The 27,606-nt window shown below is 39.9% G+C and overlaps 1 protein-coding gene across 4 annotated transcripts in view; it reads left to right on the top strand.

Annotated features, from left to right (window-relative positions):
- ABCB1 (ATP binding cassette subfamily B member 1) overlaps window positions 1-27,606 on the top strand; it is a 237,249-nt gene that overhangs the window by 179,505 nt on the left and 30,138 nt on the right. For all 4 annotated transcript variants that reach the window (XM_019443186.2, XM_053896940.1, XM_053896939.1 and 1 more), the window contains 11 exons: window positions 1,634-1,747; window positions 1,865-1,975; window positions 2,155-2,280; window positions 2,390-2,593; window positions 2,915-3,085; window positions 11,679-11,840; window positions 12,917-13,093; window positions 13,639-13,785; window positions 15,983-16,090; window positions 21,482-21,559; window positions 24,241-24,324. In XM_019443186.2, coding sequence (XP_019298731.2) covers window positions 1,634-1,747; window positions 1,865-1,975; window positions 2,155-2,280; window positions 2,390-2,593; window positions 2,915-3,085; window positions 11,679-11,840; window positions 12,917-13,093; window positions 13,639-13,785; window positions 15,983-16,090; window positions 21,482-21,559; window positions 24,241-24,324 — 1,482 coding nt within the window. The remainder of the gene's footprint in view (window positions 1-1,633; window positions 1,748-1,864; window positions 1,976-2,154; window positions 2,281-2,389; window positions 2,594-2,914; window positions 3,086-11,678; window positions 11,841-12,916; window positions 13,094-13,638; window positions 13,786-15,982; window positions 16,091-21,481; window positions 21,560-24,240; window positions 24,325-27,606) is intronic.

The following is a 27,606-nucleotide window of genomic DNA, read 5'->3' as shown; positions in this document are numbered from 1 at the left end:
AATTATGGAAGTATTAATTGTTACCCGTCCTTAAAAAATTCTGTTTAGAGGTTCTCTGCCTTACAGACCTTTGTACAAGCACAGAAAGCTTGCCATTGATGTTACCCTTTTTTATTTAAAAATGGTGAAATGGTTCATAAACCAAGCTCAATCTGTATCTTGATCTAATAAAGCATATAGTTAGAAGAGTGACCCAGTTCCTTTTTCGTAGGCCAAGCACAGGTATATTGTTAGTACCCAGACCATATTTTGTTAAGTCCCTTAAAATACTTCAGGAACCAGATTTGTAATGTGGATATAATAATTGTCTCATCCAAAAGGTGCAAGGCTATTTAGTTAAGAATGGCTTTTAACAAAAGGCTTTTATTAGGATAGTAATGTTGGTGAACCTAGGTTGCAATAAGAAATGTGTTCTACTTAATTGTAATGCCGATAAGCAGTTTAAAATCCTGTGTTCACTGATCCTAGATCTGCCTCACAAACTGGAAGTGTGCAGAATATGAGTAAGAACATGGGATTTGAAATCAGGCTGACTTGGTTCAAATTCCAGCTGTGCCACTTACTAGCTGTGTGGTTTGGGGTAGCCACCTAGACTTCAAGTTTATGCTACCTCTTTTGCCAGATGAAAATGGCAGGAATACTTTGCCATAACTTTTCAGTGTAGTTGTAAGTCCTAACATGAGAAAATGAATATAGAATCACTTAGCAAAACTCCTTCTGGGTAAATTATTGGGTAATATAATATCTGTGTGACTTAGAAAGAAATGAATAGTGATACTAGTTGCCTGTAACCCTGAAGAAAAACATTTTCATTTTGGCAAAATGAAAAATAGAAAACCTGTTTATCAGACCTCAAAGGGAACACAGTCTGTTAGAAGGAAAGAAGACAACCCGATAAAGAATAATGCCCTAGATGTATGCTTTATCATTTACAAAATGTTTTCATATATACTGTTTCATTTGATACAACTCTGAGGTTGCCAGGTAAGGAAAACAGACAGAATCCTGCGTACTTTTGCAAATTTGGACCTTGGTTTTCTAACACTCCTATTGATGTTTGTCTCCCCTCTACCCTGCTGATGATCTAAACCAAACTTCTTAGCCATTAAATAAATATATACTAGAATTATTATTATATTTTGGTCCTGTGGAATTTATATCATTGTTTCACTGAGCAAGTAAGACTAATTCTGCATTATAAATCAAAAAAATATTTAGGGGCGCCTGGGTGACTCAGTCAGTTGAGCATCCGACTTCAGCTCAGGTCATGATCTCACACAATCTCTATACTGACAGCTCAGAGCCTGGAGCCTGCTTTAGACTCTGTGTCTCCCTCTCTCTCTGCCCCTCCCCTGCTCACACCCTGTCTCCTCCCTCCCTCTCTCTCTCTCTCTCAACAATAAATAAATAAATAAATAAATAAATAAATCAAAAGTTAAAAAATTTTTTTAAAGTATTTAAATTGTTAAAATGTTTTTAACACCCAGTATTCGTAAGTTGCCTTGCCATTTCAAAATTTAATTAGCTGAAAAAAATAAAAATAACATTTAATTAGCTATGTTAGAAGGAAGATGTATGGAAAAAAATGTAATAAACACTAAGTAACTTGATGATTTTCCTTCACATTCTTCAGGTTTTCTTTTCTGTATTAATTGGGGCTTTTAGTGTTGGACAGGCATCCCCAAGCATTGAAGCATTTGCAAATGCAAGAGGAGCGGCTTATGAAATCTTCAAGATAATTGATAATGTAAGTTTGGGCTAGCCATTGATACATCTCTCTAAATGTTTTTCTAATTAAAAGTCAGCCTCTTTATCGCTTTATCCAACTCTCCACAAAAACCTTCTGAAATTTTATTCTGTTTAGAAACCAAGTATTGACAGCTATTCGAAGAACGGACACAAACCAGATAATATTAAGGGAAATCTGGAGTTCAAAAACGTTCACTTCAGTTACCCATCTCGAAAAGAAGTTAAGGTACAATGATAAATGATTCATGAGCGATTCCACCATGTATTGGATGAGGAGTCTCTGATACTTTCTTTTAGTGATTTTAAAGAAATGTATATTTAACCCTAGGTTTGACTTGAACTGTCAATTCATAGTCCCAATATCTGTGTATTGCCCTTAAGTTTATTTCTCATTCATTCTGTTAGATCTTGAAGGGCCTCAACCTGAAGGTTCAGAGTGGGCAGACAGTGGCCCTGGTTGGGAACAGTGGCTGTGGGAAAAGCACGACAGTGCAGCTGATGCAGAGGCTCTATGACCCCACAGATGGCATGGTGAGGTGACTCTTGCTGAACTAGATGCTGCAGCAATCAGCAGTTACCATTGCAGATTTCACATTAAAAATCTGCAGTGCATGGAAATCACACTTACTTTTTATTTCAGGTCAGTATTGATGGACAGGACATTAGGACCATAAATGTGAGATATCTTCGGGAAATCATTGGTGTGGTGAGTCAGGAACCTGTGTTGTTTGCCACTACAATAGCTGAAAACATTTGCTATGGCCGTGAAAATGTCACCATGGAGGAGATTGAGAAAGCTGTCAAGGAAGCCAATGCCTATGACTTTATCATGAAACTCCCTAATGTAAGTCTTCCTTGATCTTTGCCATGCTAGAGATTCAAAGAATAGAATGCTGACTAATGCCTAAGAAGTTAGGAATCTACTAAAAAAATAGATGATCCTTCTAAGAAGAAAGATCAAAATTCCTTCAGATTTTCAAGCTCTAGCACCATCAACTAGTAGTAGGCATATTTGTAAAAAATGGTGTTGGTTATTGCTAAATTTTAAGGAACTGGACTGTATTACCTGTGGGCCTTGGATTGTTTATGGGATTACTTCCCATCTTAAAATGTGACCTGAGATAGCTTGTTCTTTTGCTAACCGCCTTTATCTTCTGTGTTGTAGAAATTTGATACCCTGGTTGGAGAGAGAGGGGCCCAGCTGAGTGGTGGACAGAAACAGAGAATCGCCATCGCTCGGGCCCTGGTTCGCAACCCCAAGATCCTCCTGCTGGATGAGGCCACATCAGCCTTGGACAGTGAAAGTGAAGCAGTGGTTCAGGTGGCCCTGGATAAGGTCTGTGAGCCTCAATTCACACTGACTTGATTCATGAGCATAATACTATTTTTAAAAAGGGACATTTCCAATGACTCCTAAAGTGATCTTTTAAGCTATCAAAATGAAATCTTCAGTCCTATTTGGACCTATTCATTTAATTTCTATTTATCTCCTTTTTAAAGTAGAAATGAACAAATTTTGACTGAATGGTACTTGGGAATTTTTTAAATTAAACAATGAGAAATACAGATTCAAATGAAAATTGGTCTTCATTGCAATCTTGAAAATTTGACTTTAGAGATAACCCAGTTATTTAGACTTTCTGTTTTGTCAACAAGAGGAAAATATAATTTGAAGTTTCACATTTAATTTCCAAGATGTAAATACCTATTGAAGACTACCGGAAATGAGAAACCCCTTGTCCACAGAGAACTGATGATGTTGGAAACTTACGTGGGCCATGAAAATTCCTTGACTGTCAACAGGGTTTGACCTTCCTGCATTCCCTGAGTTCACATGACTTGTTCACAAAATTAGATTTGAGTGTACTGTGCCAGTCTTGTGTGCTTGGTCTCTGGCATGTATTGGTAACCAGGCTAGTTCTGTGAGGACAAGGAATGTGAAGACCTTTTTTTAAGTTTTTATTTAAATTCCAGTTAGTTAACCTACAGTATAATATTAGTTTCAGGTATACAATATAGTGATTTAACACTTCCATATATCTGGTGCTCATCAAAATAGTGCTCTCCTTAATCCCCATCACCCATCCCCCAACAACCTCCCACAACCCTCAGTTTGTTCTCCATAGTTAAGAGTCTGTTTCTTAGTTTGCCTCCCTCTCTTTTTCTCTTTGCTTGTTTGATTTGTTTGTTAAATTCCACATTTGAGTGAAATCACATGGTGTTTGTCTTTCTCTGACTGAATTTCATTTAGCATAATGCTCTTCACCTCCATCCATGTCATTGCAAATGGCAAGATTTCATTCTTTTGTATGGCTGAATAATATGCCATTGTATATATATACCACATCTTCTTTACCTTTTCATCTGTTGATGGATACTTTTTGGCTATTTCCATAATTTGGCCATTATAGCTAATACTACTGTAAACATTGGGGTGCATGTATCCCTTTGAATTAGTATTTGTGTATCCTTTGGGTAAATGCCTAGTAGTGCACTTGCTGGATCATAGGGTAGTTCTATTTTTAATTTTTTGAGGAACCTCCATACTGTTTTCCACAGTGGCTGCACTAGTTTGCATTCCCACCAGCAGTGCTAGAGGATTTCTTTTTCTCAGCATCCTCACCAACACCTGTTGTTTCTTGTGTTGTTGATTTTAGCCATTCTGACAGGTGTGAGGTAATGGCTCACTGTGATTTTGATTTGTATTTCCTTGCTGATAAGTGATATTGAGCATCTTTTCATGTGTCTGTTGGTCATCTGGATGTCTTCTGTGGAAAAATGTCTTTTCATGTCTTCTGCCCATGTTTTAATTGGATTATTCATTTTTTTGAGTGTTGAGTTTTATAAATTGTTTATATATTTTGGACACTAACCTTTATCAGATATGCCATTTGCAAATAACTTCTGCCATTCTGTAGGTTGCCTTTTTTGTTTATTGTTCCCTTTGCTATGCAGAAGCTTTTTATGTAAGCTTAAGTCCTGTTAGTTAAGTCCTGTTAGTTCATTTTTGCTTTTGTTTCCTTTGGCTGAGGAGACATGTCTAGAAAGAAGTTGCTGTGGCCAGTGTCAAAGAGGTTACTACCTGTTGTTGCTCTAGGAATTTTATGGTTTCAAGTTTCAAATTTAGGTCTTTAATCCATTTTGAATTTATTTTTGTGTTGGTGTAAGAAAGTGGTCGACTTTAATACGTTTGCATGTGGTTATTTATCCAGTTTTCCCAAAACCATTTGTTAAAGAAATTGTCTATTTCCTGTTCGATATTCTTTCCTGCTTTGCTGAAGATTAATTGAGCATATAGTTGTGTGTTCATTTCTGGGTTTTCTCTTCCGTTCCATTTATCTTTGTGTCTGTTTTTGTGCCAGTACCATCCTGTTTTGATCACTACAGCCTTGTAATATAACTTGAAGTCTGGAATTGTGTTGCTTCATGCTTTGCTTTTCTTTTTCAAGGTTGCTCTGCCTATTTGGGGTCTTTTGTGGTTCCCTATACATTTTAGGATTGTTTGTTTTAGCTCTGTGAAAAATGCTGTTGGTGTTTTCATAGGGATTGCATTAAATCTATAGATTGTTTTGAGTAATACAGACATTTTGACACTGTTTGTTCTTTCAATTCATGAGCATGGACTGTTTTTCCATATCCTTGTGTCATATTCAGTTTGTTTTATTGGTGTTTATAAAGTTTCAGGGTACAAGTCTTTCACCTCTTTGGTTAGATTTATTCCTAGGTATCTTACTGGTTTGGGTGCAATTGTATATGGATGATTCCTTTTCTGATGTTTCATTATTGATATATAGAAATGCAGCAGATTTCTGCATGTTGATTTTGTATCCTGCAACTTTACTGAATTCATGTATCAGTTCTAGCAGTTTTTTGGTAAAGTCTTTTGGGTTATATAGAATATTATGTCGTCTGCAAGTAGTTTTACTTCTTCCTTACCAGTTTGGATGCTGTTTATTTCTTTGTGCTGTCTGATTGCTGTTGCTAGGACTTCCAGTACTATGTTAAATGATAGTGGTGAGAGTAGACATGTCTGTCTTGTTCCTGACCATAGAGAAAAAATTCAGTTTTTTCCCACTGAGGATGATATTAGCTGTGGGTTTTTCTCTTTTTTTAAGTTTATTAATTTTATTTTGAGAGAGACAAAGTGAGAGAGAGAGAGAGAGAGCAAGAGTGCAAGCGGGGGGAGGGACAGCAAGAGAGGAAGGAGAGAGAATCCCAAGCAGTCTCCTCACTCTCAGCACAGAGCCTGATGTGGGACTTCAACTCACGAACTGTGAGATCATGGCCTGAGCTGAAACCAAGAGTCAGATGCTCAACCCGCTGAGCCACCCAGGTGCTCCAGCTGTGGGTTTTTCATATATGGCCTTTATTATGTTGAGGTATATTCCCTCTAAACCTACTTTGTTCAGGGCTTTTTACCATGAATGGATGTTGTACTTTGTCAAATGTTTTTTTTTGAATCTATTGAAATTATCATATGGTTCTTTTCTTTTATTAATGTGGGGTATCGTGTTGATTGATTTGAGAATATTGAACTACCCTGAGTAAATCCCACTTGATTGTGGTGGATGACTTTTTAACGTATTGTTGAATTTGGTTTGCTAGTATTTTATTGAGAATTTTTATATCCATGTTCATCAGGGATATTGACCTGTAGTTCTGTTTTTAGTGGAGTCCTTATCTGGTTTTGGTATCAGGATAATGCTGCCCTCATAGAATGAATTTGGAAGTTTTCCTCCCTTTTCTATTTTTGGAATAGTTTGAGAAGAATGGGTATTAATTCTTCCTTAAATGTTTACTGGAAATCACCTCTGAAGCCACCTGGCCCTGACTTTGTTTGTTGGGAGTTTTTTGATTACTGATTAATTTCTTTGCTGGTTACAGTCTGTTCAAGTCTTCTATTTCTTCCTGTTTCAGTTTTGGTAGTTTATATATTTCTAGGAATTTATCCATTTCTTCCAGGTTGTCCAAATTGTTGACATATAGTTTTTTATAATATTCTCTTATAATTGTATTTCTGTGTTGTCGGTTGTTATTTTTCCTTTCTCATTTGTGATTTTATTTATTTAGGTCCTTGCTCTTTTCTTTTTGATAAGTCTGGCTAGAGGTTTATGAATTTTATTAACTTTTTCAAAGAACCAGCTCTTGATTTCATTGACCTAGTCTGTGGTTTCCTATATCATTTATTTCTGATCTAGTCTTTATTATTTCCTTCCTTCTAAGGCTCTAGGTTTCATTTGTTGTTCTTTTTCTACCTCCTTTAGGTGTCAGAGTAGGTTGTTTATTTGGGATTTTTCTTGCTTTTGAAATAGGCCTGTATTGCTATATACTTCCCTCTTAGAACTGCTTTTGCTGCATCCCAAAGGTTTGGGACTTCTGTGTTTTCATTTTTATTTTTTTCCATGTATTTTTAAATTTCTTCTTTGATTTCCTGGTTGACTCATTCATTGTTTGGTAGCGTGTTGTTGAGCCTCCATGTGTTTGTGGTCTTTTCAGATTTTTTCTTATGATTGACTTTATTTCTTAGTGTTGTGGTCAGAAAAGGTGCATGGTATGATTTCAATGTTTCTGTGTTTGTTGAGGTTTTTTTTTGTTGTTGTTGGCTAATATGTGAACTATTCTGGAGAATGTTCCATGTGCACTTGAAAAGAATATGTATTCTGCTGTTTTAAGATGAAATGTTCTGAATATATCTGTTAAATCTATCTAGTCCAGTGTGTCATTCAAAGCCATTGTTTCCTTGTTTATTTTCAGTTTAGATGATCTGTCCATTGATGTAAGTGGGTGTTAAAGTCCCTTACTATTATTATGTTATTTCAGTTAGTTCCTTTATGTTTGTTATTAATTGTTTTATATATTTGGGTGCTTACATGTTGGGTGCGTAAGTATTTGTAATTGTTATATCTTCTTGTTGGATTGTCCCCTTTATGATTATATAATACCCGTCTTTGCCTCTTTTTTCAGTCTTTGTTTTAAAGTCTGGTTTATCCACTCTGGAAAACAGTGTGGAGGTTACTCAGAAAATTAAAAATAGACCTACCCTATGACCCAGCAATAGCACTGCTAGGAATTTACCCAAGGGATACAGGAGTACTGATGCATAGGGGCACTTGTACCCCAATGTTTATAGCAGCACTCTCAACAATAGCCAAATTATGGAAAGAGCCTAAATGTCCATCAACTGATGAATGGATAAAGAAATTGTGGTTTATATACACAATGGAGTACTACGTGGCAATGAGAAAGAATGAAATATGGCCCTTTGTAGCAACATGGATGGAACTGGAGAGTGTTATGCTAAGTGAAATAAGCCATACAGAGAAAGACAGATACCATATGTTTTCCCTCTTATGTGGATCCTGAGAAACTTAGCAGAAACCCATGGGGGAGGGGAAGGAAAAAAAAAAAAAGGAGGTTAGAGTGGGAGAGAGCCAAAGCATAAGAGACTCTTAAAAATTGAAAACAAACTGAGGGTTGATGGGGGGTGGGAGGGAGGGGAGGGTGGGTGATGGGTATTGAGGAGGACACCTTTTGGGATGAGCACTGGGTGTTGTATGGAAACCAGTTTGACAATAAACTTCATATATTGAAAAAATAAATAAAGTCTGGTTTATCCAATATAAGTATTGCTACTCTGGCTTTCTTTTGATATCCATTTATGTGATAAATGTTTCTCTACCTCCTCACTTTCAATCTGTAGGTGTCTTTGGTTCTAAAATGAGTCTCTTGTAGGCAGCATATAGATGGATCTTATTTTTTTTATTCATTCTGACACCCTGAGTCTTTTGATTGGAGTGTTGAATCCATTAACATTCAAAGTAATTATTGATAGAGATGTATTTAATGCCATTTTATTACTTGTTTTGTCATTGTTTCTAGAGGTTTTCTCTGATCCTTTTTTGTCTTTGTCACTTTTGGTCTCTTTGTTGCACTCAAAGAGTACCTTTAATATTTCTTGCAGGGCTTTTTTAGTGGTCACAAACTCCTTTAGTTTTTGTTTGTCTGGGAAACTCTATCTCTCCTTTTGTTCTGAATGGTAGCCTTGCAGAATAGAGTATTCTTGGCTGCAGATTTGTCCCTTTCAGTGCTTAAATATATCCTGGCACTCCTTTTTGACTTCCCAAGTTTCTGTTGAGAGATCTCCAGCTAGTCTTATGGGTTTTCCCTTGTAAGTTAACACTTTTTTTCTTGCTGCCTTTAAGATTTTTTTTTATCACTGTATTTTGCAAATTTAATTACAGTGTGTCTTGGTGTTGGCCTGCTTTTGTTGATTTTAATAGGAATTCTTTTTGTCTTTTGGATTTGGATGTCTGGTTTTGTTGTTGTTGTTGTTGTTGTTAGATTAGGGAATTTTTCTGCTATTATTTCTTGAAATAATTTTTCTGCCCCCTTTTCTCTTCCTCTCCTGGGACTCCTATAATAGGAATGTTACTATGTCTGATGGAGTCACTGAGTTCCCAAAGTCTGTTCTCATATTCCACAATTCCTTCTCTTTTGTTCAGCTTTATTATTTTTCATTATTTTGTTTTCTAGGTCACTAGTTCATTCCTTTGATTCTTCCAGCCTGCTGTTCATTGCATCAAACCTGTTTCTAATCTCTGTGGTAGGGATCTCCCTGAAATCTTCTTTTCTCAAGTCCCCAGTGAAGATCCTTATGATTGTTGCTTTAAATTCTCCATCAGGCATGTTACTTATATCTGTTTTGCTTAGTTCTCTGGCCATGGCTTTATCTTGTTCTTTCATTTGGGATAAATTCCTCTGTCTTAGTATGTTCTAAGTGTCTGCCTTCTTCTCTGTGTTAGAAAGGCCATTTATGTCTCCTGCTTCTGAAAATGATGACCTTATAAAGAAGTAGTCATGTAGTATCCAGGGCCTGGTGCTTCAGGGAGTGTCTCTGGTTTGTGCTATGTGTGCTCTGCTATTGTGTTTTGGCTGCTCTATCCTTCAGGCCAGGCATCTGCAGAGGCTCTTCTTGTCTGCTGTGGGCAGTGTTTGATCCTTGGCCTGAATGTGGTTTTAACTAGGTATGCTCTGGTCTGCTTGTGAAGTGAGACTTCATACCAACTCCCCAGAACTGAGGCCCTGCAGAACTCTCTGATTGGGAGACGTAGAGTGGGCAGGAGTTGGTGCTGGTCTTCTCGGGGAGGACCCCGCCACTCTGAGAGTAACGCAAGCCTGACTTAGAATGGCAGTCCCGCCAGAGCATGGTGAGGGGGAGCTTGGTTTCAAGGCTGCAAGTTAGGCAGCCTTTGTCTGAGCTGAGCTGTTTCCCTCAGGTAGCTCTCTGTTTATGCTGAGGGGCCGGGGAGGGAAGTGGCACCAGCCAGACAGCTCCTTTGTTCCCAGAGACACATCTCGAGGAATGCTGCCTGACAGGGAAGTACTTCAAGAATAGTGGATAATCTCCTCACAGTTTACCCCAGATGTTTTTTCAGATTGCTCTTTCCATACTGTCTGCCTCCAGGGTTTTTGCCTGCCTTCTTTCTAGGAGCAGCACAGTGACCTCTTGGCTCTATCCCAGCCAAGCCTGCTGACCTTTAAAACGCCAGGCTTTAGAGACATGGTGTGGGCAAGGGCTTGTCCTGGTCTTCTGGGGAAGGGGTCCACAGCACTGGGAATGAGACACGCTTGACCGAAAAGGACAGTTCTGCCAGAGCACAGGGGTGTGGAGCTTGGTGTAAGCGAGTCAGGCAGCCTGTGCTGGTGCTGCGGTGCTTCCTGCAGGTGACTCTGTGTTTATGCGAAATGGCGCCTGCCAGCTCCCTTGTCCCCAAGGGGCAATTCCATGAACTCTGCCTCTTGCTCTGAGAACAGCAAACAGTATCCCCCAGTGTGCCCCAAGCATTTTTCAGGTAGCTGTTTACACACTATCTGTCCTCAGGTTGTTTGCCTGCCTTCTCTCCAGGAGCAGCACAGTGCCCTCCTGGCTCTGTCCCAGGCAAGCCTACTGACCTTTAAAACTCCAGGCTTTAAGGGGCACCTGGGTGGCTCAGTTGGTTAAGTGCCAGACTTCAGCTCAGGTCATGATCTCAAGGTTTGTGGGTTTGTGGTTTGTGGTTTGTGCCCCACATCGGGCTCTGTGCTGACAGCTCAGAGCCTGGAGCCTGCTTCTGATTCTGTGTCTCCCTCTCTCTCTGACCCTCCCCCATTCACATTCTGTCTCTCTCTCAAAAATAAATACACGTTAAAAAAAAAAAAGAATGGGGAACTCTTTAAAAAAAAAAGAAAAACATTTGCATAGTTCTTCAGTTTTTCCATAATGCTTCTACCTAGGAGTGAGTACCATTTATTAAGCACTTACAGTGCATATATCATAATGCTTTGTGTACATTATATTATTTGGTCATCACAACTACTCTAAGAAGTGAGTACTAATATTATCTCCATTTTATATGTGAACAAATCGAACTCACATAAGTTAAAAGAGTTGAATAAAATCCTAGAATTTATAATTGGCAGAACTAAGGTTTGAATTCAGATCAGTGTGACACGGGAGACTGAATGCTGCTGCCTCACACTCCTTGTCCATCTGAATCATCCAGAGATCCTGTGAGATGGGATGCCATGGATCCCCAGACTGATGCTATCTAGCCTGCACCAGTAATGCACATTGACCTGTGTCTGCTCTGACTGGCCAGTACCTGGACCGTAGCATTTTTTACTTTGTATAAACCCCTTATTACTATTGTAAACTGAGGCTGATAGAGATTAAGTAAAATATTTAGAAGCTTACATAACATTACTAGGTGATTATCATATTTGTGTTAATAATAAAACATTTTTAAATCATTATCAATTGACTATACATTTACTGAAGCAAGAGTACCTTATATAGTTTAGATGGCTTTACAGTGTCCAAGTAAATCTAAATTGAATGAATTTTTGCATGTAATTGTTCATTTATTCAAAAACCTAACCTTTCTCTTTAGGCCAGAAAAGGCCGGACCACCATAGTGGTAGCTCATCGTTTGTCTACAATTCGTAATGCTGATGTCATCGCCGGTTTTGATGATGGAGTCATTGTGGAGAAAGGAAATCATGATGAACTCATGAAAGAGGAAGGCATTTACTTCAAACTTGTCACAATGCAGGTATAATCCAACTATAGAATTTTCCTGAACTGTCTCAGGTATAAGCTGATTTTGTGTGTTTAGTACTATAAATAAACATTACTTGATTTTGTTAATAAGTGAGAAAAATAACTGGGGAATTCAGACCAGATTTTTTCCCCATTTAAAAGGAGGGAAAATAAAGAAGGATAATTAGAGAAAATTAAACATTTAAAAACGTTGAAAGGTAATCTATCCACCATAGTAGGCATTAGCCACATGTAATTACTGACATGTCAGTGGTAGTTATTCTGAAATGAAGTGTTTTAGGGAGAAAATGCATACCATATTCCAAGGATGTGGTACCAAAGAAGAATGCAAAATATCACAGTAAGTTTTTACATTGATTGCATGTTGAAATGCCAGTATCTTGCATATATTAGGTTTAAACCAAATACATAGTACAAACTGATTTCCCTCTTATATTTTTTAATGTGGCCACTGAGAAAATTTTATTTTATTTATTTTTCATTTTAAAAAGTTTTTTTGACATTTATTCATTTTTGAGAGACAGAGAGAGACAGAGTGTGTTGGTGAGGGGCATAGAGAGGGAGACACAGAATCTGAAGCAGGCTCCAGATTCTGAGCTGTCAGCACAGAGCCCAACATGGGGCTGGAACCCATGAACCATGAGATGATGGCCTGAGCCAAAGTTCGACGCTTACCTGACTAAACGACCCAGACTCCTCAGCTACTCAGAAAATTTTAAATCACAAGTATGGGTCACAGAATGGCTTGGATCATATTCTCATTGATAGCACTGGTCCAAAGCAAATAGGATTGAGGCCCAAACAACCACAAAAAGGACATCACAACGTAAGATATAGGGAAAGGATGTCATGTTATTTCAGCATATTCAGTGGCAATCCTTCTTCAGTGGTTTTAATTTTCAAATATATCACACATTCACACATGCACAGAAACCTTCAGCAACTTAACTTTATCCTTTCCTATAATGATGTAAATTACCACTTTCCTTGATAGCTGATGGTTGGCAATTAACTTTCATTATTTTTTCCCAGCCTAACCCACTTGTGCGTATTTCTTGTTTACTTTAGACAAGAGGAAATGAAATTGAATTAGAAAATGCAGTTTATGAATCCATAAGTGAAATTGATGCCTTGGAAATGTCTCCAAAAGATTCAGGATCCAGTTTAATTAGAAGAAGATCAACCCGCAAGAGTATACATGCATCACAAGGCCAAGATAGAAAGCTTGGTACAAAAGAGAACTTGGTATGGAGGAGGATGTAGTTATGTCTTCAACCCTCTCTCTGCGGCTTTCGTAGTTTCGTGGGCTAGCAGTGGGGTGGTAGGGGTCAAAACAAGAAAGGGTTATCCAGAATCCTCCTGTCGTGTCTCCCAAAACCTTCCACAGACCAAATCTCAACATTTTAGATTCAGGTTAGAATGTATGAATGAGAATTTATAGGCCAAGAATTTTACAATTAGAATTTATAATGTTAAAGAGATTCTAAGGGGTCTTCAAATATGGATATCTCTATTCTTTTATCCCTACTTGTAAATCCTCTTGTCCTGTTCCAAGTGTGATTTTCCAGAAGTCAGGTTGAATGTTTGTGGAGACAGCATTTATTTCTTAAAATATAAAGGAGTAATATAACAATCTTTTTTAAAAAGTTAAATAGCCACCAATTCATAAGAAAACAGGAATAAAAAAATCTTCATTTAAAAATTTGTGCATACTGAAGAACTGTGCATCATTAAATCAATTGAGAATCAGTCTTTTTATAACTAGCCTGTTGTCATATTTTGTTTCCCAGGATGAACATGTACCTCCAGTTTCCTTCTGGAGGATTCTGAAGCTCAATATAACTGAATGGCCTTATTTTGTGGTTGGTATATTCTGTGCTATTATAAATGGAGGCCTGCAACCAGCATTTTCAGTAATATTTTCAAGGATTATAGGGGTAAGTGTTTATGTCCATTTTTTTGGATTGACTTGTGAGGCCTGACTAAAGAATGAGCTGTTTATATTTGTAAGTGTACACACAAGCCACAAAAAAATGAGGACCTTCATATGAAACTCTGCAACTTGAAGATGTAAGAATGCAAATCTGATTTGTGATAGAAAGACTACTTTTTCAGGCTTTCCTTCATCCTTGCGGTTGGTTGCTGTCTTAGGGCCCAGATTGCTGAAATAGTCACAAAACCGACTAGATGACTCTCTCTTGCCTGCCGTCACTGGGCTCTGAGTAGATGTCATGAAAAGTCCTGTCACCAGTGTGCTTGTCAGACTGGCTTGAGACAGAGCCATTCTGGGACAGACACACTTGTCAGGACACAAGCAGGAATGCCACCTCTGTGAGGTGTCCATCCCACTTGTAAAGATGAAAACAAAAAGCAACAGCTTCTGAAAGGTTGACATATTTTGACTGTACCTGCTTTTAAGGAAGGCATTTTCAACAATAATGCTATAACCCAGGCAGGGTGCTCTCTGTTTAATGGTAGATGTTCATATATTAAGCTGAGGATACCCTTGCCACCATACCTGCTGAAAACATTGCAGAGAAAGAAGTTGATCCCTACATGAAGGATGCGAAACTCTAACTTGTGATTATACTAAAAACTACGTAAATATTCAGCTCTCTACCCATGCTTGGCTAACTTATTTCTGGTTGATACTCATATGTATAATGTATTCATTCAAGAAATATTTTTTTCGGTGACTGCTCTGAGCCATATACTATTCTAGGTGGTGAAAAATACCAAGAAGGAGTTAGTGTCTGATTGCATAGAGCATATGTTCTAGGACAAGGGTTAGCAGACTTTTTCTTTAAAGGGTAAGATAGTAAACAGTTTAGATTTTGAGGGCCAGATGGTCTCTGTTGCAATACTTAGCTCTACTGTTGTAGTGCAGAAGCACCCATATACAATGCAGAAACAAACATGGCAGTATCCCATTAAGGCTTTATATAGACATTTGGCTGGTGGTCCACAGGGAGCTGATCCCTGTTCTAACATTTGTTGTACAGTCAGGGAGGTAGACAGTTTGCATCATCAGAAAAAAAAATGGAAATAGAACTTTATATTTTTCTCATTCCTCATGTAACAGTAAGGCTGGAAGCAAATGATCCTGGGCTAGCACATTGGTTAGGCAACCAGTTATCTGCCTGGTTGAAGGTTTGTAACACAGAATTTAAGGCTGTGGGCTCTGAGTTAGATTGCTCATGTTTATCTCTTGGGTCATCACTTGCTGGCTGTGTTAACTCAAACAGGTTAATTAGCCTCTCTGAGCTTCAGTTACCGTTTATAAAGTGGTGATGATAATAAACCTTAGGAGGTGATAGGATAAAAGGAACAAAATACATGAATTTGTGTAGAAGAATATCTGAATATCTGTCACGGAATAAGGGCGTGCTGATTGTTTGCTTTTTTTTTTTTTTTGGTTGCAATAACTAATCATCAAAAATTGATCTCCTCTAAAAGGCTGTTATTACTTTACAGAGTATAAAGTTGAATAGGTTGGATGAGGAGTGTAGCTCTGTTACAAGACAGTTTTGGCCCACTGTGAAGGGAGTTGTTTCTTTCCTGGGAAGTGGTGACTCTCTGTGTTCTCTAAGCCCAACACATCCTATGAGCCTTCTTACCATCTCTGGAAAGATCTCCATGTGTGGTGCTGGGTCAGCTGGCTGTCCAGCCGGCCATCCTCCAAAAAAGCCTACCTCAAGGAGGCTACTTTCATGCCGAAGGCCTGGGCTCTCTCTAGTTTACCAAAACAGCATCGGCAGGTTTGTCTCCAGTTTGAAATGTTCAAGTTGTAAAACAAACTGCCATTGAGTGTGGTTTCCCATCAAAACAAGAAGACAGTATTTATTCTCATTTCTACTTTACATAGTAGGTGTGGCTCTTGGGCCACTCGATTACTCCAAGAGGGGTGTGCCCAGAAAAAGTAGTGGATCCATTTAGGAACGACAGACACATTCTCAGCCCCTAAGGAAGGAAGAGTACACACACCTTTAGGTTTGGCATTAGGGAAACCATCCCTGACTTCTGTTTTACCAAAGCTATCTTGACCCCCAAATACTGTGCTTGACAGGACATGAGTCAGACCCAGAATGACTTCCTTAGGCCTTGAACTGAAACCTTTCAATATTTTCTTAACAGGTTTTTACCAGAGTTGAGGATCCTGAAACAAAACGACAGAATAGTAACATATTTTCATTATTGTTTCTAGTCCTTGGAATTATTTCTTTCATTACATTTTTCCTTCAGGTAAATATCTACATTTTCACTTGATTCATTTTGGGGAATGCATTATTATTCAACTGGGGAAATTTCTAAACATCTGTGTGATTTTTTCTTATAAACTGGACTGTTAGCAACCAAGTTTCTTTGACATATTCATTTATTATTTTTTTAAGTTTTATTTTTATTTATTTATTTTTTATTTATTTATTTATTTTTTCAACGTTTTTAATTTATTTTTGGGACAGAGAGAGACAGAGCATGAACGGGGGAGGGGCAGAGAGAGAGGGAGACACAGAATCGGAAGCAGGCTCCAGGCTCCGAGCCATCAGCCCAGAGCCCGACGCGGGGCTCGAACTCACGGACCGCGAGATCGTGACCTGGCTGAAGTCGGACGCTTAACCGACTGCGCCACCCAGGCGCCCCTATTTTTATTTATTTTGAGAGAGAGAGAGAGACAGAGAGCGAGCCCCCAAGTGGGGGAGGGACAGAGAAAGGGAGAGACATTATATTCATTTATTATTTTTTTAAGTTTTATTTTTATTTATTTTGAGAGAGAGAGAGCGAGCGAGCCCCCAAGTGGGGGAGGGACAGAGAAAGGGAGAGACAATCCCAGGCAGGCTCTGCATTGTCAGTGCAGAGCCTGATAAAGGCCTCGAACTCACAAGCCATGAGATCATGACTGGAGCTGAAGTCAGACGCTTCATGGACTGAGCCACTGAAGCTCAGTCCCTTCTTTGACATAATTAAAACAAAGATCTTTTGCTTTCACTTTGCTTGGTTACCTTTTCCTCCCCAGCATGACTTCCTCTAACTGAAATATTAATGAAATCAGAGGGAAGCGGGTATTTGATCTAATACAATGATTGAAAATGAAAGCTAGGTACTCAAAAATGGAATTCAGGGAATCCCTGGGCATAAGTTTGGATAGAAAAACTGCCAGTCACTTTAAGTACTCAAAATGCTTTGCTATGTTCTGAAAACAACAAAAAGCAAAAAACACGTTAAGTAAGTCACACTATTTTAAAAATGTTTGAAGAGTTTATCATTCAACTTTTGCTAAAGGAGAAAGAACCTTTTTAATGATGGAAGAATGCCAGTATTCAAACAGAAAGTGTATGAGCCATTTTTGAAGAGTCAGATTTTGCAGCTTGCAAATGATTTGGCTGGAACAAAATTGTAAAGGAATTAAGTGCTCTAAAAGTTTAGTATGATAAGGCGGTGTTAGACTTTGATTCAAGTATGAGCTGCACCAATTCCTAATTTTGTGTTTGGGGGCAATAAAATAATTTAAACCAACCCTCAGTTTCCTCATCTATACAATAGGAATATTAGTACCTGCCTCTTGATGACTGAAAGAAATAATTGTGACCTGGGTCACGTGCCCCTCTGTGATGTGGGAAGAGTGTGCTGGCCAGCAGCCTGCAGTCTTTGGGATCAGAGACCCACATGCCTTTGGAGCCAGACTGCAAAGCTGCTTCCTGCATGGCCCACAGGGAGATGAGTCTCCACCGTCAAGGGATCCAGGGCCACTTCCAAGGTTGTTTTATTCTGAGAAGGTCATTTATAAGGACCATGCTCTTCCTAGCCCCAGCTGGAGCAAGGACATGAGCCTCCTCTTTGACCAGCTCCTGAGGAAAGGTGCAGACAGCTCCTGGAAACATTTGCCTTCATATACGAATGTAAATCTACTGGAAAGATCAAAGACTTCAAAACCTTTTTTCCTGACACAAAGCCTATAAAAGAACAAATGTCACAGACCCCACTCTTTCCCAGAAGTTTTGAGGAAGGACTGAGCTTTGAATATGCAATGTTTCATAATCATGCTGAAGAAAAGATATTTACATATTTCAGTGAGATACTTACTTGCAAGGAGCACGTAGATTCCTTCGTGGAGGTGCCATTGTCCCCATGATTATTGCTGCTGTTGGTATGTCTGCAGTTATAGCCGGGGGAATTGCCCTGGCTGCCAGTCTCAACATCAGCTTTATTATATTTTTTAAGTTTTATTTATTTATTTTGAGAGAGCTAGTAAGCGGGGGAGGGGCAGAGAGTGTCCCAAACGCAAGAATCCCGATGCAGGGCTTGATCTCACAAACGGCGAGATCATGACCTGAGCTGAAACCAAGAGTCCTGAAGCTTAACCGACTGAGTGAGCCAGGTGCCCCTCAACATCAGTTTTAAAAAGCCTATCCCCCTTTGCTCTGTTGCGATAAATAGCCAGCTTGATAAAGTTCAAGGAAGGAAATTATTTCCTGTAATGTTCAAAGTGTGGATGAGAAGACCCTGTACTCAGGGCCAACAAGCTTATCTATCAAGCTGGATCCTGAAAAAAGTTTGACATAAAAGAGCTGCTCATGCATTCTACACCAGTCTGCATTAGGCTCTCCTTCTGCCAGAAGAAGCTGTTGTCCCCAGTCCTCTTACGCTTGCTGTTGAGTTGCCCACAGGTTGAAGCCTGCTAACACCAGCCTTCCTGAACATAACTTTGGAATACAACTCCAGGAGCTCTTTTCCACTTTCTGAACTTTTTAACACAGAAGCATCCCTGTGAGAGTGTCATCAGTTGTTTGTGTCTCCTTAGGATAGGTGTCTGCTAATCCTAAATTTGAATGGGCTCTTTAAGGTTGCACAAGCACAATGCTACCCCCTTGTAGACCAGAGAAAAAATTCATACTGAAACTTTTAAAAATATTTTTTAAATCACTTTTTAAATAAGTTTATTTATTTTGGGGGTAGGGGACAGAGAGAGAAGGAGAGAGAGAATCCCAGGTAGAATCTACACTGTCAGCACAGAACCCACTGCAGGGCTCGAACTCACAAACCGTGAGATCATAACCTCAGCCGAAATGAGTCAGGTGCTTAACTGACTGAGCCACCCACGTGCCCCCATAGTGAAACTTTTACTGCAGACTTGGAAATGCCAGAAAACCAAATGAAGGAATAAGTGTGTGTGTGTGTGTGTGTGTGTGTGTGTGTGTGTGTGTTATAAATTACAAAGCTACCTTTATTGTATCCACACCAATCTTTTTTGGCTACAGTAGGAAACATTAGTTCCTGTAAGAATGGATACTTCAAATCTGAATTCTAGGGATTAAACAATCATTGAAAGAGAGAAAAGAGAGAAAGGGAGAAGGAAGAAATAATGTGATCAAATTCCTAGGTCTGCGTGAGGCAGTAGCAAACAGTGGCTTATTGAATGAATCGATAATTAGCCACATGTAATTTTTTTAAGTCTATGTATTTGTTTATTTTGAATGAGAGAGCAAGAGCAGGGGAGGAGCAGAGAAATAGGAGAGCGAGAATCCCAAGCAGTCTCCAAGCTGTCAGCATGGAATCTGACTCAGGGCTCAATCACACCAACCATAACATTTTGATCTGAACCAAAGTAAAAGAGTCAGACGCTCAACCAGCTGAGCCACACAGGCACCCTGACCGAAATATAATAGATTTGATACTTTAACTACATGCAAGATTGCCAGAGCAACTGTTAATGCCACAGAATGGAAAGATTGTCAAGTGTGAAGTTGGTTAAGGAGTTTCAAGGGTGGTAGGCTTTGAACTGGTCCCTTACACGTCGGAGACAGAGACGTGAACTGCTGAAGCAAAGACAGTGAAAGCAGTTACCTTTGTAACAATGATGCTCCAGGATACTGGAGTTGGACTTGCCTGGCAAAACTAAGTGAGAACAAAGGCTCTAAATTATAGGACCTCAGAGCTGTAGAGCTGGCAATGTGCTGAACAATGTTAGAATGCTCAGCCCTTCATTTAGAAACCAAAGGAGGGAGCTCTGTGGGTGATTAAATTTCAGGCTCTGGGTTCCCATTTTGGTTGGAATTCTCACAGACCCAGATTCAGGTTCCAACTCTGCCACCTTACAATTGTGTCTGTCCTCTGGCAACCTAGCAACCTCTCTAAACCTTAGTTTCGTTTGTAAAGTGGTTATACAGTTGTCATAAAGATGACCTTCTCCCATCATTAAAAGGGTTGTCATAGGTGTACACACATATGTGTATGTGTTCGTGTACTTTGTATAAAGTACAGTGTCAGAGTAATCACTTAAAAACGGCTAGGTCCCTATAGAAATAACAATATTCCTGCATTGAGGGAGATATTTCACATTTCATTCAGTCCAGTGACAGAAACCTTAATCTGGCCATGTCTAAATTTACTGTTTTAGTAATTTCAGACTTCAGTTCAATTAACCCAGGGTTTCTCCCTTTCCTCCTTCTTTCAGATCAGTGTCTATGTTAGCAGAGGCATAGAGAATAGTGGTCTGTGGATGTCACGTGCCTGCCTGCTTCTTGCTGGCACCTGGCAGGGCCCACGGCCTTCAGTTACGTGGTCCAACCTGGCTGTGCCCCTTTATCAGAACCACTTGGAAGAATTGGCTCTTGCTTCACTTGTGCTCTTTGCGTGTGTTTCTTCTCTCTCTCGCTAATGTGTCTCAGCGGGCCCAGAGGAGCTATGGCTGCCCTCTTCCACATCTCTGATTCTGCAGGGACTTGGGCTGTTATTTGAGCCTCTCCTCTTCTGATGCACCGTCGGCCATTTCCACTCTGCTTTCTCCATGAGATTGTGTGTCAGGCCTCGTCCACAGACTGCTGCTTCCTGGAGCTCCAGAAAGAAAGGGGGATGCTGCTCCATCCTAGTCCTAAATCCCCACACCCACTGGGATGAGGGTTCTGATATCCTCCCTCCCCAGATGTGGCTGCACGGCAGCACACTCACATCTGACTCTTTATTTCCCCGAGTAACTCTTCCCTCCTCCCAGACACAGAAGGTTATATCCTTGGGGGAAGAGGAGAGGCAGTGCAGAAAATTCCTCTTGGCGTCTTCTTCCCCAGACTATTCTGCTTCTACACCTTTTTTTTTTTTTTTTTTAAAGCTTCGAAACTGGGAATTTGTTATCTTTGTTCTCTGCATCCTTTATGGCTGGGGTGACCAAATACTTCTTTTTTCTCACATTATACCTCAGGTCCTGGTGTAATTATTAACAGCACCCCTTTTCATTCTCCAAGTGTCCTGGTTTGCATGATAGGTAATACAGCCACCCTGCTTTGAGTGCCCCTGTGTTCGGAACAACTTCAGCTTCCTGAGTGACGGACCCTGGTTCACCGGGAGAAATAAGCAGGGATAGGAATAGTGACAAAGAAACACATTTCCCAGTCAGCCCCTGATCAGCCCACCAGTAGCTGGGGAGTAGCAGTGATGGTTTCCAAACGGGGCTCCCCTGGCTATGCGGCTGCTGTGGCTAGGTGCCCTTAGTACACAGTTACTGAAACACCACCAACCCTGAATCAGGCTTTCTGACTTTGGTGTCCCTGTTAGCCGTGACATCAACTCTCCCTCCTTTCGTGTAACCCATGGCTGGGTCTGTGACAAGTCTTCTTCCTTGTGGCATGTTCTTCTTCACAGGGCTTCACGTTTGGCAAAGCTGGGGAGATCCTCACCAAGCGGCTCCGATACATGGTCTTCAGATCCATGCTAAGACAGGTATGTCTGCTGAGGATTGTGCCGGGGCTGTGCAGAACTCCCCGCTTGGGCCCATGGTCTCGTGCAGAGGGAGTGCGGTTGGGTTTCTCAGAGCGAACTCCTGCAATGGTCTTCCCTCGGTCTCTCCTCACAGATGTGGCTGGACCGCCACCCCCAGGTTGGGCTCAGAGGCCCTGCTGTCCATCTGCTGTGGGTGGGACAAGGAATGGGATCATCACAGATAGTCTCCAGAGCTGGTTCACCTCCAGCCTTTGTGTTGGCAGCTGGAGGCAGAGTCATCCCTTTCCTCTCTTTCCTTCTTTCTCCTCGGAACCCATATGTGTGTCTTCCCACCAAGAGATGCTACCTGTGCCCTTTCTTTCCTCAAATCAAAATGTATCCCAACTACCCAGTTTTTTCTTTGCTGTGGCCAGACTGATAGAGCAGTTCAGCTCATAGTGTTCGTTACAAGCTGATAACGGCTTACTAGAATGCCTCTTACATTTTCCACCTTCAGAACCCTAACAACAGGCAGACGTGAATATTTTCCTGGGGAAAGGGGGAGGGAGCTTCTGGGAATGTAACCCAAAGCAATCCAGTTCTAAGGGAGAGTTTCTTTAACAACCATGAAAATTTTGTATGTGAGTTTATAACCCTCCATCTTAAAATTACTGATCCCTTGCCAGTGAATAACATGAGGCTCCAGAAGGATGCCCTGGACATGCCAGGAGTACTGGAATCCTGGCTGAAAAGCATCAGTTTGCTGTGTTAGGATTTCTAGTTGGCATTCACATCTTCCCAGCTGTCTTTGGTTCCTCAATCCTTTCCCACCTACACCACCATTACTTAAAAAGAAGCATATTTATGGCAGTTGCTGGCCCATGACTGGCAGAGCCAGGACTGAATTGAATGAGTAACAGAGCACTGTTTGATGGGGGCGCTGTCCTAGGACTCTGAGTCAAACCATATTTATAACTGAGATTCCAGTTAGGATTGAGGCTGAACTTGGTCCAGAACCAAATGCCCCATTATCCCGCCAGCTGCCAGGCCAGCTCTTAGGTCTGTTATACTTCGGCAGTTGAGCTGATGGTTTGTGTAATGCCCTCTCCATAAATTATTAAATCTATCTAATACACATTAAGGACCTTCTGCTTGCCATAATACTAAGTATTGTCAGGCATTCAAACCTCAACAGTCCCTGTCTTCAAGGAAGTTACATGCCAGTAGAAGAGGCACTTAAACACAATAATTCTAAAAAACAAAGTGATACATGCTATGATAATTTAGAACACTTTCTTTTTCATTAATACTTTGGGGGGAAAATGGTAGATACTGCTTTAATTGCAAGCCACCAGGACCAGAGTTATTTTTATTAAAGATATAAATTCATACTTCAAACTCACAATGTTTTTAGTATTTATGTATTTAAAAATGTAAGTGGCTTTATAGAAAAAAAATCCTGTTGTATGTAATTCTTAAATTTTAATCTAGATTTCTTTTGTTGATTTTTTTAAACCCAATTCATTTATTCTGCCCTGAACTATAATAAGTTGTCTAAACTGCCTATTCAACTTCTCTATTTAGATATCTAAGTAGCATTTCAATCTTATATCTAAAATTGCACTTTTGGAAAAAAAACTAAAAATAAAATTGAACTTTTGTTTCTCCCCTCTGTACAGGGCTTACTTTTTACCTAGTCTTCCCCCATATCCGTAATGGCAGCTCCATTCTACCAGTTGTTCAGGCTAAAAACTTTGAGGTCATTTTTGACTCCTCTCTTTCTATGTGATGTTATCATAACCTCCTAACTGGTCTCGCTGCCCTGATCCTTATTCAAATCCATTAGTTTCACCTCCTAAGAGCCAGAGTCATTCTCAAATATAAGTCAAATCATATCCCCCTGCTCAAATCCTTCTAGAACCTACCCATACCCCTCAGGGTAAAATCTGGAATCTTTACAGTTGCCTCCAAGGCCATGATGTGGTCCCCACTCCCTCTCAGACCTCATCTTCTACAGCTTCCCACCTTCCCCAATGTACAGTCTACACACTGGTTTACTACACAAGGATGAGAGAGGGCAGGGGTAGGAAAGCCAAATGAGAAGGGAGATCTGTCCAGAGGAAGAGACTTCTTTTACAAATTCACACAAAGGTACTCTTAAAGCTGTTAGCAGCCCTTAAGGCCTTCTTGGAGGTGCATAAACAGATCAAGTATGACTTTGCCTCAGGGCCTTTGCACATGCTATTTCTTCCTTCTCTCAAATATTTTCCTCCCTCTCTTCATTCAGATCTCTGCTTAAATATCACCTTAGAGAAGCCTTCTCTGTTCCCTAGTGCCTTTCTTCACTTTTTTTCCTTCTTATTCTGATCTGTTTTTCTTCATTGCATTTATTTACACCTGGCCCTGTACGTATTTATTTACTTGTGGCATACGTCTCTAGAATCTAAACTTTATGAAAGCAGCAACATTTTCTTTTTTGTTCACTATTGTTTAGATCCAACAATTAAAATCACATTTGGAACAAAACACTCAAATTTTTTTGATAAATGAAATTATTTATATTCTTGTCTATTGAGTGTCAAATCTTGAGTGCTAAATACAAGGGATATAAGTGATAACCAACCTGACCCTGTCATTGCCCTAAGAGCTAAGAGTCTTATAAATAGAGCTTTAAGATAATAAAATCATTTTCTGTGCCACAGGATGTGAGCTGGTTTGATGACCCTAAAAATACTACTGGAGCATTAACAACCAGGCTTGCCAATGACGCTGCTCAAGTTAAAGGGGTATGTGCCTCCTTTGTGCTGGTGTTTGTCTTAATTGGCTATTTTGGATCTCAGCAGGAAATTAATTTTCTCATTACAGGTGTTCTCATAATCATTAAAATGTTAAATATTTAACACAGTACATATGCCTTATAGCAAAAATGTTAACTGCTTAAACATTATATATTGTATAGTGTATACATAACTTACAAGCTTTATTTTGTTATTTACTACTTAGTCATGCTATTAACAAGATACACATGGAAGGATAATTATTTAGAAAAGGAAGTATTTATCAGCATATCACGTAGGACCAGTCTGTTGTGATCAGTTAAACAAGAGAAAATTATAGGGGTGCCTGGGTGGCTCAGTTGGTTAAGTGGCCAGCTTCATCTCAGGTCATGATCTCACAGTTTGTGAGTTCGAGCCCCATGTTGTTGGGCTCTGTGCTGACAGCTCAAAGCCTAGAGCCTGCTTCAGATTCTGTGACTCTGTTTCTTTCTGCCCCTTCCCCACTCAGGCTCTGTCTCTGTCTCTCTCTCAAAAAATAAACATTGAAAAATAATCAAAAAAACAAGAGGGGAAGGGAAGGGGAAAAAATAGTTACAAACAGAGGGAGGGAGGCAAACCATAGGAGACTCTTAAATATTAAGAGAACAAACTGAAGGTTGATGGGAGGTGGGGGAGAGAGGAAAGTGGGTGATGGGCATTGAGGAGGGCACTTGTTGGGATGAGCACTGGTTGTTGTATGGAAGCCAGTTTGACAATAAATTATATTTTTAAAAATGAGAAAATTGTAATTGCTGCTGAAAAAAATAATGTGTGTAGTTTCTGTATGAACATTTAGGAGCATTGCAGTTTAGAGGAGAGGGAAGAAAAATCTAAAAGCAGGTTGAAAGAAATGAGAAGCACATTAAAAAATTAAAGCAGTGGAACAACTGTATCAGGCTACAAAGCTTAAATTTTACCACCACATGAATCTCTTTGATTGATCTAACTAGAAACTGTTGAACCAGGAGGTTTTGATTTGTGGGTGAAATGACAATTTCTTCTTCTACAACCACAACTACAACTGTTGATAGCAAAACTCCACAAGATAATGTAGAATTCAAAAAAACATGTGATCTCTCCTGTGTCTCTCCCTCACTTGAACCTTATTAATCTTTATCTTTAAACCTTTCTATAAAGTAGCTCTATTTTAAAGTTTCTTCTATCTAGTAAATGGACCTTCTGTAAAAATAAATTGGGTTTCGAATGTGGAAGCACACACAGTTGTAAAATTACAGTATAAATCTTGGCGATTGTTTTAATACAGATTTCTTTGCTTGAGGCAAACAAATCAACAAAAACTGAGGTTTAGATCAAGTTGTAGAGAACCTAACTGAGCCGAATGTGCCCTGCTTGAAATAACTTTGAACTTCCTAAAACAGACAACTCTGGCTCTATGGCATCTACACGGTATGTCACATTGTCATTAAGTGCTGTGGAAAGAAAACAGCAGCAGGATATATGGGTATGGGGATTCTGGTTGTCTGGTAAGGAAGGCCTCAAAGATCTGGTGATAGATGCAGGAGCCCTGAATGAGGGAAAGGTAGTAGCCCTGTAGATATGTAGGGAAAAGTATTTTAAACAGAAGGATCAGCAAGTGCTAAGGTCCTGAGGCTAGAGCATTTCCATAACTGTTCCCAAAACAATAAAGAGGATAGTATGGCAGAGCAAAGTGAGTGAAAGGAAGAGTCCTAAGAATTGAAATCAGTATTATATCTAGAAATAAATGGGAAACCATTGTAGGCTTTTGAACACAGGAATGATGGGATCTGAAATCTTTAAAGGCTGCTGTATAATAGGCTGAAGGGGGCAAGGGTTGAAGCAGGGACTCTATTGCCATAATCAGGGGAAAGATGATAGTGTTTTAGACTAGGGTGGTCATAGTTAGGTGACACAAAGTAATCAGATTCTGGACATAGTTTGAAGGTACAGCCAACAGAATTTGTTGGTTACCTATGGGGAATAAGAAAACAGCAATCTAGAATGTCTGCACAATTTTTGACCTGCTTTACTTAAAAGCTAAAGTTGCTTTTTAATGAAACTGGGAGCCTATTGAGCAGAATTGAGGGAGAGTTAGAGTTCTTTTTGGAACATGATAAATTTGAGATGCCCACATTAGACGCCCAAGTGGAGATGTCATGAAGGCAGGTAGACATGCAAGTCTGGAGTTGAGCACAGAAGTCTGGTCTGGAAATAGGTATCTGGAGATTTTTCGGTGCATTGGTGGCTTATAAACGAATGAGACTGGATGAGATAGCCAAGGAACTTTGTACAGATAGAGATCCTTTACATCAGGGCTATGAGGATGGACCTGCAAAGCAGAGTGTGAAGGAATGGCCAGAGAGAGAGGAGAGCAGGGTCCTGGAAACAACACACAGGGAGTATTTCAGGAAGGAGCATTACAGGATGTTAATATCCTGTAAACTCACCACTTACTACTGGTGAGTTTGTAAGGTGACCAAATGTTTCACCTCCATGCATCAGCCACACAGAGGGTGCTTTTGTTTCTCACAAGAACTGTTTCTAGGGTGTGGTGGGAACAACGTCTGTTGGGGAGTGGATTCAAGAGAAAGGAGAAAAGAGGACTAACACAAATGGACAAATTGTGAATGGACTTTCTGGTAAATGGAGGAGAGAAATGGATGGTAGATAGAGGACAGATAGCATCGGTCTCTATTTTTTAATTTACATTGGCATGACAGTCCATCACTGAGCCTGGGATAAATTTATTTTGCTCTCTCCCATCTTGCATGATCAGTCTGGACAAACTGTGTCCTGAAATTTTGAAACCCTATTTTCCCTAGTTAAACCTTGCTGCCATACTTTAGTATGCCTTTCACAGAGACCTTGTTGTATGTGCTCGCATAGGCACACACATCCCATATCCCTTTTGGTGTGAAGGCTACATCCTAGAGGAAACACGGACTCAGTTGCGGCAGAACCCTGAGCGGGTGCAGTCTGGGCATTGTGGGCTGGTAGTCCTTCCACCCTCCTCTGAAATGCTTCTGGGGCTTATGGTCTGTTTTAAGGCTGTGGTCCCTTCCTATATCTGTAAAATTTGTGGTCAGCCCTGTCCCTTGCTGTGATGTCCTCAGCCACATGCAACAAGTCCATTAGTCCTGATGGCCTGCTGGTGTTGACTGCCTGCTTTTCACTTGTTTCTTCAAACTCACACTCTCATGGCCCCATGAGCACGGGTGCCTTCACAGCCTGTGTGAGCTACTGAGTTGGAACTGTTGTCCAGAACTTAAAACA

Source organism: Panthera pardus, unplaced genomic scaffold (genome assembly GCF_024362965.1).
Source record: "Panthera pardus isolate Hobbes unplaced genomic scaffold, ASM2436296v1 HiC_scaffold_8, whole genome shotgun sequence".
In the NCBI taxonomy this organism is placed as follows: domain Eukaryota; kingdom Metazoa; phylum Chordata; class Mammalia; order Carnivora; family Felidae; genus Panthera; species Panthera pardus.
Note: the sequence above shows the minus strand (reverse complement) of the source record. Positions and strands in the feature narration are given on the sequence as shown.